The sequence below is a fragment of the Poromitra crassiceps genome, assembly GCF_964638095.1.
Source record: "Poromitra crassiceps genome assembly, chromosome: 5".
Classification (NCBI taxonomy): Eukaryota; Metazoa; Chordata; class Actinopteri; order Beryciformes; family Melamphaidae; genus Poromitra; species Poromitra crassiceps.
The window spans coordinates 27600791-27614323 of NC_139642.1; the positions used below are offsets into that span (position 1 = coordinate 27600791).

The 13533-nt window shown below is 48.4% G+C and overlaps 1 protein-coding gene across 1 annotated transcript in view; it reads right to left on the minus strand.

The window, feature by feature from the left end:
- grik4 (glutamate receptor, ionotropic, kainate 4) overlaps window positions 1-13533 on the minus strand; it is a gene marked incomplete at both ends in the record, with an annotated part of 259314 nt that overhangs the window by 159632 nt on the left and 86149 nt on the right. The window contains one exon of the mRNA XM_083637925.1: window positions 718-883. Within this exon, the coding sequence (XP_083494051.1) occupies window positions 718-883 (166 nt within the window). The remainder of the gene's footprint in view (window positions 1-717; window positions 884-13533) is intronic.

A 13533-nucleotide genomic window follows, 5' to 3' on the forward strand; every position in this document is an offset into this window, starting at 1 on the left:
GGGTCAGACATGACATTATGATCAGCAGGTGCCGTTTGAAGACGAGTGTCCGCGGGGCCACACTGAAGGACTTCACACTGAAGGACTTCACACTGAAGGTCTTCACACTGAACGACTTCACACTGGGACTGGAAAGTGAAGCAGCCTTATAATTGACGGGGGAGAGTTAAGGTGCAGCAGTGTTACTAAGATGTTTGAAAGGATTCCACAATAGATGTCTTTTATTTCGGTATTCCCACAGCGAGCATGCTGCTGTGTGGGAGTTCCAACTGTGGAGTGCAGCAGCTGCTTCCAACGGGTGTGTGTGTGTGTGTGTGTGTGTGTGTGTCAGGGCGAAATGCTGATAAGCAGTGCATCTGTTGTCAGAATAAGGTCTGTGAGTGTGTGTGTGTGTGTGTGTGTGTGTGTGTGTGTGTGTGTGTGTGTGTGTGTGTGTGTATGTGAAAGCTTGCTCGTATGTGTCAAAGCATAATAGACATTTAACCACAATATCGTTGCACGTTGTCTGCAGGAGGCAGGCGGCAGAAGGCGATCATCATGAGCGTTCAGCCTCCCGTGTGTGGATGATTTGGCATTCAGTCATACGTGTGTGTGTGTGTGTGTGTGTGTGTGTGTGTGCGCGTGCGTGTGTGTGTGTGTGTGTGTGCGTGCGTGCGTGCGTGCATGTGTGTGTGTGTGTGTGTGTGTGTGTGTGTGAATGGCGTACTGTATACTCACAGTCGGCCTGTGCGCAGATGAGGCAGGCGGTGGTGCCGTTGAAGAAGGTGAGGAGGCCGGCCACAGCCAGGCTGATGTCCGTGTTGGTGGGCCTCATGTCCAGAGTGGTGAAGCGGGGGAACTGGACCTTCAGGATATCCTCTGGAGCCACTTTCACATAGGGCACCTACACAGACAGAGAGAGAGAAACATGATGTGTGTGTTTTTTTCCAATATTTTATTTTCACAGTGAAAGATATTGTTCCTGGGATCCCACACAAGGGGTCCATGAGAAAACAGCCAGGCGAATCACCCGTCACCCCTAACCTCGTCAAGGTAGGCTAGAAACGGGTCCCAAATGGTTGAAACCTTTTGTGAGTTGGTCCTCAGGAACCTAAGTCTCTCCATCCGTATAACAGAGGTCATGTCCGTCAACCACAGTTGGAAAGAAGGTGAAGAGGCGGACTTCCATTCCTTCAGAATAAGTTTTTTGGCAACAGTTGTCAGTGAAACATGATGTTAAGCTATCAGTTCCATTTTAATCTATTGGCTGGTACTTATTGGATTTGACAGTATTCTGTATACTGTATGTCTGAAACACTTTCAGGAGACAGGACAACAGTACCATAGATAAAACAAGAGATACAACAAAATGTGTGGGCAAACTAGAGAATAAAATTGTTAGAATGCCGGCAGAGAGGTAAAAGAAAGAGATGCCCTGAGGACATTGGTTTACTGTGATTCTTTATGATAAATTACAAGCAAGGCTACCCCAGGGGTCTGCGGCTGCGCTAACACACATTTACACAACACACCTTCAGGACACATCTCTTTAAGTAACTCAGGAGGCACTGAACCTCCTAAATATGGATTTCTGTTCCACCCCCATGAACAGGCCCTTGTTGTTGATTTCTTCAGCATGATTTTCCCCTAACCCAGTGGTTCGCAAACTTTTTTGCCTCCACTACCCCATTTCCCTGATTTCTGAATCCATGTACCGCCTTTACCCGACTACAACATTTTGCTTAGAAAACAGAAAACTACACTATAGCATAATGTTGCAATGAATGAATGATAACCAACCTTTTGAAGAATAATAACAGTAGAAATGGAGTGAAACAGTTGCAATTAGTGCCACTGCCTCCTGTGCAGATTTATTTCAATGTTTTATTCATTTTCATTATTTATTCTTACATTTTTCCATTTTCTCCTTTCTCTCAAGTAGCCCCTGTAGTAGCTCCACATACCCCTAGGGGTACGCCTAGCCCAGTTTAAGAACCACTGCCCTAACCCAGATGCTACAGAACAGCCCATTTGTTTACACTACTTACTAGCTGAGCAAGTGAGATGCTGTGTTACAGAAGACACACACACAAACACACACTGCTCATTATATCTTCATCAGGATAATTAGACAGATTCAAATCAATAATTTAAAGCATTGCATTATCAAACACACACTCATATTAACAATAAACTTCAAGCTTGATCAAATACAGAATGCTTTAATAAGTGGGGGGATTTGGATCGGAAATATCAAGCACACAAACAAAAAATGTGTCTTCAGGCACTCTGGTTTATGCTAGTGGAATACAGTAAGCGGGTCAAAGATGGTGAAACTCCTCGCTGTCAGGTGAAAAGAAGCGGCTGGCGACTGCACATGTATCGGAGGAAGCATGTGCTATTCTACAACTCTCTCCAGATCGGCAGCAGAGGGGGTGGAGCAACGGCCGGCACAGCAGCAGGGGGAATTGGCCCAAGTACAATTGGGGAGAAAATGGGAGAAAAATCCGGAAAAAAGAAGAGTCATAAAGTAAGTAAAAGATACCGAGCCAAGAAAGAATCGATAAATACACAATTCTTCTCTTCCATGCAGTCTTAGTGTGAGGCAAAGCATCTTCAGTGAGAATGATTGTTGTGTTTCACAGCTTTGATTTGCTGTAGCTGTAGAAATATCTCAGCTCCCCTAATGATCCACATCCTCCCTATCACATCCTCTCTGCTGCACTAACATAGCAGGTGTAACACTGGACCCTCTCCACTGCACTAACAGAGCAGGTTTAACAGCCGCTCTGCTGCACTAACAGAGCAGGTTTAACAGCCGCTCCGCTGCACTAACAGAGCAGGTTTAACAGCCGCTCTGCTGCACTAACAGAGTAGGTTTAACAGCCGCTCTGCTGCACTAACAGAGCAGGTTTAACAGCTGCTCTGCTGCACTAACAGAGCAGGTTTAACAGCCGCTCTGCTGCACTAACAGAGCAGGTTTAACAGCTGCTCTGCTGCACTAACAGAGCAGGTTTAACAGCCGCTCTGCTGCACTAACAGAGCAGGTTTAACAGCTGCTCTGCTGCACTAACAGAGCAGGTTTAACAGCCGCTCTGCTGCACTAACAGAGCAGGTTTAACAGCCGCTCTGCTGCACTAACAGAGCAGGTTTAACAGCCGCTCTGCTGCACTAACAGAGCAGGTTTAACAGCCGCTCTGCTGCACTAACAGAGCAGGTTTAAAAGCCGCTCCGCTGCACTAACAGAGCAGGTTCAACAGCCGCTCTGCTGCACTAACAGAGCAGGTTTAACAGCCGCTCCGCTGCCTCAACTTCCCTGGGCCGTGGACAGTCAGCAACACCAGTCAGTGGGCGAGGCCTGGGGGAGAGAGCTAGGCAGCAGGTGTCCGGCCGGTCAGTGGGCGAGGCCTGGTGGCAGGAGGGGGCAGTGCAAGAGGAAGCAGCAGGTGTCCGGCCGGTCAGTGGGCGAGGCCTGGTGGCAGGAGGGGGCAGTGCAAGAGGAAGCAGCAGGTGTCCGGCCGGTCAGTGGGTGAGGCCTGGTGGTCCAGTGGGGCTTGAAGGGGATGGAGGAGGACATGGAGCGGTCTGAGAGGAGAGGCCCTCTTCATCATGGCAGATTGCCTGTCTGTGTGTGGCTCCCAGCTACCGTGCGTTGCCTTCCCCCTTGTCCCCATATCCCCTCGATTGGTTTTCCATCCCTGCCCATCAGGGTGTAATGGAGTCCCTGGGTATCTGGATGGATGGAGGTGTGGCCACTACTGACAGCCCCTGCTGGGATGCCTTTCTTTCCTCTCTCGGAGCGCTAAAACCTGGGTAATAGCCATGCGCCACACGGGGGAAATCCGGCCCTCGTCTCCAGCCCGCTCCTTGATTTTCCCTGGATTCTGCCATTTCTCAACTACTGTAGCTGTTTTTCAGCATTTTCTCTCAGATTCCCTTCTCTCCTGCTTCCGTCTGAACCCAGATTGTTTGCTCTTTTTCCACCCTTGCATCTCTCCCTCTCTCTCTCTCTCCCTCTCTCTCTCTCCCTCTCTCTGCCCGTTCTCCATCTCTCCTTTCCTCTCCCTCTCTCTGCCCGTTCTCCATCTCTCCTTTCCTCTCCCTCTCTCCGCCCGTTCTCCATCTCTCCTTTCCTCTCCCTCTCTGCCCGTTCTCCATCTCTCCTTTCCTCTCCCTCTCTCTGCCCGTTCTCCATCTCTCCTTTCCTCTCCCTCTCTCTGCCCGTTCTCCATCTCTCCTTTCCTCTCCCTCTCTCTGCCCGTTCTCCATCTCTCCTTTCCTCTCCCTCTCTCTGCCCGTTCTCCATCTCTCCTTTCCTCTCCCTCTCTCCGCCCGTTCTCCATCTCTCCTTTCCTCTCCCTCTCTGCCCGTTCTCCATCTCTCCTTTCCTCTCCCTCTCTCTGCCCATTCTCCATCTCTCCTTTCCTCTCCCTCTCTCTGCCCGTTCTCCATCTCTCCTTTCCTCTCCCTCTCTCTGCCCGTTCTCCATCTCTCCTTTCCTCTCCCTCTCTCTGCCCGTTCTCCATCTCTCCTTTCCTCTCCCTCTCTCTGCCCGTTCTCCATCTCTCCTTTCCTCTCCCTCTCTCTGCCCGTTCTCCATCTCTCCTTTCCTCTCCCTCTCTTTCAGCGCCGCAGGCTGTTGCCACACCGACCCCGTTCGCTTTGAAACCCGACACGCTTCGATAGGCCGTATCTGAGGCAGCAGGGGGCTCTGCAAAGCAGCTCACACACACACACACACACACACACACACACACACACACACACACACAGGTACACACAGATATGCACACTCTTTCCTTGTCCATCCTATCGGACAATGTTGTTTCAAGATATGTTGGCTTCTCGGGGGAATTGCACAGCGAGAGTCCTTGACTTCCGTTGAGCAGAACAAAATGGAAGCCCTGATCATTTTCTACTTCCTCGGCAACCTTTCATCTACAAAGTTGTGCTATTTCTCCCGGTGAAAACGCGCTCAGTCTGCACACACAGTAAATTTGTCACAGTGTCACTGGATTCAACAGGAGACCTTTCCATTCCGTTTCACAATCACAAGAGAGGTGAAGGGCCGCAGGCTAAAACATGGCATACAGCAAGGTCTGCCAACAAAGGGATTTGATATAATATGCATGTTGCCCGAGCACATTTTCTCCTGGTTGGAGCGACATGATGAATTGGTTGTGAAACAGTGGGGAGTTGCTAAAGTCTGTGCGTCACGTGGTGGAGGGTCACATGGTGGAGGGTCACGTGGTGGAGGGTCACGTGGTGGAGGGTCACGTGGTGGAGGGTCACGTGGTGGAGGTACAGAGATGTGAGTCAGGACTGTCTGAATGAAAACCGTGGCACTTGTCACAGGGTGATATGTGATTGACATGTGATTGTCAGGGACCCCCTTGTTTACTTATGATATTTTCAATTTACGTCTTTGCATCAGAGGGATCAAACGGGAAGTGGGAGTGGCTTATGATAGTATTTGACGTGGCGTTTCAGGTGCGCGAGTCTCTCTCCCGGTGTTCATTTGAGCCAGCCACGTATCGCTCCTGTTCTCCAGTTTTCTCTTGATCCCTCCGTTTTCACGTGTATGGGTGTGACTGTGTGTGAGAGATATTATTTATAACTATCGTCCCTAATCTACTGGACGGGAGCTGCTGATAGCCAGCTTCCATACTGAGGCTTGGGCTGTTCCTGTGAAACCATCAGAGAGCTACAGGCTGCTGCTCGAGGCCTACCCCTGGGTTTTCAGGTAAGCCTTCCTGTTTGATGGTTCTGTGCAAAGACGTTCTGTGTTGTTGTGGCGGGTTTGGGTTGTCTAGACACGAGCTTGATCCTATTTTGAGAACCAGACCTGTCACACACTCTAATTTGAAGAAAATCAATGGGTCTGGTCAGGGCCAGGGCCAGGGCACTATGGTGTCTGCTCAGGGCAGAGTCCTGCGCGGGTCTGATTTTCAAGACCCGGTTCCGCCCGGCCCCGCGACGTGCAGTACCGACCCCGCTCCTGATAGATTTCTCTCCCCAATCTATGGTATTTTGATCAAACATTTCTCCATAGGCCCAGTTTGGATTCAACAGGAGGTAGATACTTCAGCATGGCGGCCCTACATGCTGATATGAAAATATGCAATTACAGAGATGATCTTGTCATTTGTTAATTCAAATATATCTTTAATTATGTTTTAACTGTTCTGTTCTAGGTCATCGGAGGAGCTGCTGTGTGTGATTAGATAACCTTCTTTCTTTCCTAGGGGACAAGAGGCCATGGAGAGGTTAAATGACCTAACTGCACTAGGTTGTCAGTTAATGGATTCAACAGATGGTTGAATGGTTCTGGCTAGCAGTAAAACTTCTCTTAGACTGTTATCTGAGGATGGTCTATTAACCTTTAATGGATATATGGTCTCTGCTCAGTCACGTTTGGAAAACAACACAGGGTTTATGGCGTCTCTCTAAGATAAATGGTTACAAGTGCATCCACAGAAGTGGGGAAACATTCCACCAGATGCCCCAGCAAGCAGAAGCTATGTGGAAAGGAAGCGTTTCTCTCATGCTTGACTATTGTTGCTTATTATTCAATATATATCCTACTGATTGACTGACTGGTTTTGATATCTGATATGGAATAAAGTTTAGACTATACATTCGATGTGCTGACTTTTCCTGCCGAGGAGACAGGATCAGACGCAGCACAGAGCAGAGGAGAGGAACCATGATTTGAATCTCAGACGGCCCGGCTGGGAATGTTGGATGATCAGCAGAATATATATTGGTTATCTTATGAGAATAGAGTGTGTTTAGATCAGTCTGATGTTGTATTTCTGTGTTTTGAATAACTTCAAATTTGTCCCACTTGATACACAAGGAGAGTGCTATCATATTTAGATAAATAATAGCCTATGGTTATTATTGCAACCAAATGGAAAATAAAGGTATAGTCAAATTAGTTGATAAGTGGTAATTGATAAGAGTTTCTCATCCGGTTTAAACAGGGTGAGTTTTTCTCTGATTTGTTGAATTTAACTATAAGAAACTGTCCTCTTGCTCTTTTTTACACCTCCTAGAGGTGGTTTTCGACCAAGAGGATAGTAAGTTTGAGCTGTAGGAAAAATTGTTCCAGCTTCAGACTGATTAGCTGAATTTGATCCTATCCAGAATATAGTTTAGTTTATCAAGTCTAACAATAACCTTACATAATGTTCTAAACTAGGACTTTAATAGGTAAATAGCTAAATTAGCTGACCCAAATTATAAGAATCAAAATAGGAATTTAAAGTAAATATATTAACAGTTGCTTTGGTAGATAGGAAATAAAATAAGTGACCAGTATTCAGTGAGGGTTAGTGTGTGACCTCCAGTGGAAGCCAGGTCGCAGGATGTGGACAAGAGGGGGAGAAAAACACGCCTGTCAAGTAGGTGGCCACCAATACCAGCACAGCAGTGAAGGATGACACTAGATGGAGGAGGAACCATACCGGAAGACAGACGCCCCCAAGGAAATGTACTTTAAAAGCACAGGCAAAAGAGAAGGGAGGGGTCGGTTTGCAGGGGTCTTCTTTTGACCTGCTACATATTTTGCTATGAGGGAAAGACCACTGGAAATCCACCTCAGAGATCTCTGAATGGGTAATATAAATACTTGATCTGCTTTGTACTGAATATGCAAAATTCTCTATATAAAATAATGTTCTAAATATCAGAATTGCTTGTTGTATTGATTTTTCATATATCTGGAATGATTGGACACACTGGAAAGGTATTAACATATGTCACACCTTCTGATTGGAGTGAGCTGTTTTTAATTAGGTTGAACGAGGTACAGAGAAACCCTTTCCATCACTCCGCGAACCCGCACATATGATCAATCAGTACCGCAACCCACCCCGCCGACATGAGACCCGCCCCCCGACCCGGAACCGCATATATATAATAACCGTTAATCTGCAGTGCAAACATTTTGTAGTGAACCTAACGAAACTGCCACCGTTTCACACGAGAGGCGAACAGCAACCTTTCTGGCCGAGACTCGTCAGCTGATTTACGTTAATTAGCTTTTAGCAGCTGCTGCTAGCTCACTAACCAGCTGGATAGCTCTGCTATCAGACACACAGACAGTTACAGCAAGCAAAGTGACTTACCAGCTATTTCCAATATGTCCGGTATAATCCATACTGCCTTTATGATTGCTGTTGGAGGAACGTAAATCCAGGTTGGGATGAGACCTCTCCACTTTCACGCTATCAATCCATGACATGTTGTTGCCTGTTGCTATGAAAACAGTATGTTTGACTGGAAGCTAACGTTAGCCTACTATATTATCTGTCCGACTCGTATTGTCTCCAATCAATCACCTTGACCGCAGCTGAGTTTTGAATGTTTTGTGCAGTCCATATAGCGTCACACATTGCACAGTATGCGCATACTTGAAACGATGCCGGTTATGTAAACAAACTGCGGAAACGTGCGTCAGAAACTTTTCTCCTGTTCGAGTCAGACCAGCTGCCAGACACCCCTGTGCCAGACACACCCCCCCTGCCAGACACACCCCCTGCCTCCATCTGAGTGCAACAGAAAAACATACAAGGCTCATACGTTGTCGTTGTTCCACCCGCCGCCCGTCCGCATTTATTAATTTTTACCCGCCGCCCGACCCACCAATTTACAGAAGTGTATTTTTTACCCGCCCCCCGCGTTTTTTTTTTGCGGGTACACACCCGGTGCAGGACTCTGGCTCAGGGCCAGGGCACTATGGTGTCTGGTCAGGGTCAGGGCACTATGGTGTCTGGTCAGGGTCAGGGCACTATGGTGTCTGGTCAGGGCCAGGGCACTATGGTGTCTGGTCAGGGCCAGGGCACTATGGTGTCTGGTCAGGGCCAGGGCACTATGGTGTCTGCTCAGGGCCAGGGCACTATGGTGTCTGGTCAGGGCCAGGGCACTATGGTGTCTGGTCAGGGCCAGGGCACTATGGTGTCTGGTCAGGGTCAGGGCACTATGGTGTCTGGTCAGGGCCAGGGCACTATGGTGTCTGGTCAGGGTCAGGGCACTATGGTGTCTGGTCAGGGTCAGGGCACTATGGTGTCTGGTCAGGGTCAGGGCACTATGGTGTCTGCTCAGGGCCAGGGCACTATGGTGTCTGGTCAGGGTCAGGGCACTAGTGGTGTCTGGTCAGGGTCAGGGCACTAGTGGTGTGGTACTGGAGCTAATTACGTCTGAAAACAGTGAGGGATGAAGATCCAAGGTTAACAACGGAGCCCAAGGTAAGCGCTCTGTTCTGAAGGATCTGGCACCTTCAGTGTAACAGAGCTACAGCATGGAGACTGCTGTGGAGCGAGGCCGGCTCGTGCCCTCTTGAGGACACTTGTGTCAAAAGGATGCTCCGTCTCGGGAGGAAGGGGAGTGCGAGTGAAAGACAGACAGACAGAGCAAGGAATGAGAGAATGGAGACAGGAAGTGACAGAGGAAGTGACAGCAGAGGAGAGCAATGAAGCAAGCGACAGAGTAAGGCGGAAAAACAGGGAAATGATGTAACAAAGAAAAATATACCCGATGTAACAGAGTGAGGAATGGAGCTGTGTTTGCAATCAGCACTCGTTCCTAAATGGTGTCGTTGAATTGAGCTCTGTGAAATTCGATTCTGTCGTCTGTCTCATCATGTTCTCCCTTTATTGCTGCTTTCATTTCCCGAGACATACAGCTTCAAGGGACATTCGCATTATAGTATTTTACGGTTTGGTCACAATCGGCAACAAGTAGATTTCAAGGTAAAATTGAACGTTGTGTCTGATATACAGTATTAGAGCATTAGGACATATTAGAACATGTAGTCGTCATGCTGTAGTCAGTAGGTAATACTAATAATACGGTCAATGGGTCAGCATGGGGGAAATCCTCCTGTTCTGCCCATTCAGCATAGTTAGCATTTAGCTGCTAGCCCAGCCCAGGCAGACAGGATCGGGGATTCAACACCCGCAGTAAACTCACATATGAACATTGAACAGACATCTATGTACCTGCTCCTGATTACCCAATGCTGTAGTGTAGAGCTGCAGCACCTTCCTTTGGTGAGTCAGCCCATTGAGATATATGGGGGGTTTCCAGCCACCATTCTACACCAGAAATAACGTTTTGTGGGTGTTCTCCACACTGACCGACTGTATCTATGGTGGGCCAAAATAGAGCTCAACAGTCACGTGACCTTTTCTTGCCCCGGAAGTGACTTTCCCCATTCATTTTCTACATAGACATTTCAAAAACCTTACATAACGAGTTTTAAGACTGGAACCAAGCCACAAGCCAACCAAGTGTAGGCGGGTGAGTGTGTTACGTGATGTGTGTGTTTCTAGGTGATATATGTGTAGGCGGGTGAGTGTGTTACGTGATGTGTGTGTTTCTAGGTGATATATGTGTAGGCGGGTGAGTGTGTTACGTGATGTGTGTGTTTCTAGGTGATATATGTGTAGGCGGGTGAGTGTGTTACGTGATGTGTGTGTTTCTAGGTGATATATGTGTAGGCGGGTGAGTGTGTTACGTGATGTGTGTGTTTCTAGGTGATATATGTGTAGGCGGGTGAGTGTGTTACGTGATGTGTGTGTTTCTAGGTGATATATGTGTAGGTGGGTGAGTGTGTTACATGATGTGTGTGTTTCTAGGTGATATATGTGTAGGCGGGTGAGTGTGTTACATGATGTGTGTGTTTCTAGGTGATATATGTGTAGGCGGGTGAGTGTCTTACGTGATGTGTGTGTTTCTAGGTGATATATGTGTAGGCGGGTGAGTGTGTTACATGATGTGTGTGTTTCTAGGTGATATATGTGTAGGCGGGTGAGTGTCTTACGTGATGTGTGTGTTTCTAGGTGATATATGTGTAGGCGGGTGAGTGTGTTACGTGATGTGTGTGTTTCTAGGTGATATATGTGTAGGCGGGTGAGTGTCTTACGTGATGTGTGTGTTTCTAGGTGATATATGTGTAGGCGGGTGAGTGTCTTACGTGATGTGTGTGTTTCTAGGTGATATATGTGTAGGCGGGTGAGTGTGTTACATGATGTGTGTGTTTCTAGGTGATATATGTGTAGGCGGGTGAGTGTCTTACGTGATGTGTGTGTTTCTAGGTGATATATGTGTAGGCGGGTGAGTGTGTTACGTGATGTGTGTGTTTCTAGGTGATATATGTGTAGGCGGGTGAGTGTCTTACGTGATGTGTGTGTTTCTAGGTGATATATGTGTAGGCGGGTGAGTGTGTTACGTGATGTGTGTGTTTCTAGGTGATATATGTGTAGGCGGGTGAGTGTGTTACGTGATGTGTGTGTTTCTAGGTGATATATGTGTAGGTGGGTGAGTGTGTTACATGATGTGTGTGTTTGTACAGTAGGTGATATACAATATGTGTAGGTGGGTGAGTGTGTTACATGATGTGTGTGTTTGTACAGTAGGTGATATACAGTATGTGTAGGTGGGTGAGTGTGTTATATGATGTGTGTGCTTTCTTGCAGTGTGACAGAAAGGCTGTCAGGTCTGCAGACAGAGGTTTGACAGGCGTTTAATGAGGAGGCTCTCAAAGGCCACAGGATTTCCACAAGTAGCGCACACACACACACACACACACACACACACACACACACACACACACACACACACACGCACGCACACACACACACACACACACACACAGAGCAAGGGGGGACCTCTGTTTAACAGCAAAAACTCAATTACAATGTAGTCACAATATACTTTCATTAATTACCCTGAGACTGAACTCTGATCTGCTCAGATTAGCGATTATAACAAAGTATATTAAAACAATTTGCCAAGCCATTTGCTGTTGGCTGCTTGTCAAAGGCAGCCAACAAGTTTTCAGTTTCTTTGTATAATAAGGCTTACCAATAACATTGTGATAACCCCTAACATATACTGTATTAGAATTTATATAACATATAATATATTCAATGGGAGATTTGAGGGGGGGAACTCAAATCGGACCTGACATTAGCGAGGAGAGCTTTGTGAGTGAAGGTGAGAGCTAATTTCCCGTCTGTCCTGTTGCATCAGCTGTTGAGCTGACAAGTGGCCATTGGCCAAGTCAATCCACTCCCTGTCCGCTGTGAACCCAACACGCGCCTGCTGGGAGGGGCTCCCGCTGAGGGGAGGTGAAGAGTGGGAGGGGCTCCTGCTGAGGGGAGGTGAAGAGTGGGAGGGGCTCCTGCTGAGGGGAGGTGAAGAGTGGGAGGGGCTCCCGCTGAGGGGAGGTGAAGAGTGGGAGGGGCTCCCGCTGAGGGGAGGTGAAGAGTGGGAGGGGCTCCCGCTGCTGAGGGGAGGTGAAGAGTGGGAGGGGCTCCCGCTGAGGGGAGGTGAAGAGTGGGAGGGGCTCCCGCTGAGGGGAGGTGAAGAGTGGGAGGGGCTCCCGCTGAGGGGAGGTGAAGAGGAGGTGGATGTGCAGAATCGCTCGGCTGCCATATGGAACGCCGTGGCATAATGAGCCCACTACATCTGTTGGAACAAAACGCCACACGCACTAAAGTATCACGGGACTTTTATGGCTCTTGGAACGTGTCGGCCATGGCTGATGCGGGGCCATTTGTTTGAAGAGTTTTACCATCAGTGTAGTGATGTTTGAAGTGACTCGTCCGCATTTACACACGCTGACCTGGCCATCAATTAGCATACAGCACAGCATGCTTGGCAGAGAGACTGGAACCTGTCTGCGCTTGAAATATTTAGCGCTGTAGCCAGGTGGACAGCAGCCACTCGGAGCTGAATACGGTTAGCTGCTGCAGCCAGTCTGAGAACAGTTAATCTACCTTGTGAAAGTGGACATCGCTAATCAGTTTAGAGATCATTGTAGAAAAAAAAGCTAAACCGGGAAACAGCGCGTGAGTGTGCCAGAGAAATCGTGTGGACCACTGAGCGCGGGAGAACAGATGCTGTTGGAGACATAGGCCATCAGTCAGCGAGTGCGATGCCAAGGCTGGAGTGGCACGCTGGAGCTGGCATGGGCGGTGGTGGTGCGGGGTGGCAGGCGATGGAGGAGGAGGAGGAGGGCAGGCAGGTGGTGGTCTATTATGTCTACCTGCTCCCCCCCCGTAGGAACCCAACGCTTCCAGGGGGATTTGGGAGGCCAGCTGCTGTTGGCATCGAGAAAGTGGAGGGATTGTGATGGAACTTAGTGGAGGGGAAGAGATGACACACAGCAGATAGGAAGGTGTGACAGCTCATAGCCCCTGTCTGTCTCATGCCCCGCAGCACCGTCTCTATTTGTGCTGGTAATGAGCTTGCATGGGGCGGGTCCCCGCGGTCCAGACAGACACAGAGCGCTGATAAAGATGCAGTGGGCAGTGGATCCCACGGCGCCTTTTAGGAGAGATCCCTATCTCATTGATCAGAACAGTTCAGAGAGAAAAGAGAAGGGGGGGGGGGGAACCGCTCCTTTCCCAGAGAGTTAGCCTGTTTTTCACTCTACAGCCTCGTTTCACAGCTAAATGTCTTTGCAAGAGAAAATTAGATAGTTTGAATGTCCCTGCAGACTTGGCTACAGGCCCTGTGGTTATACTACTGTAAATAGCATAT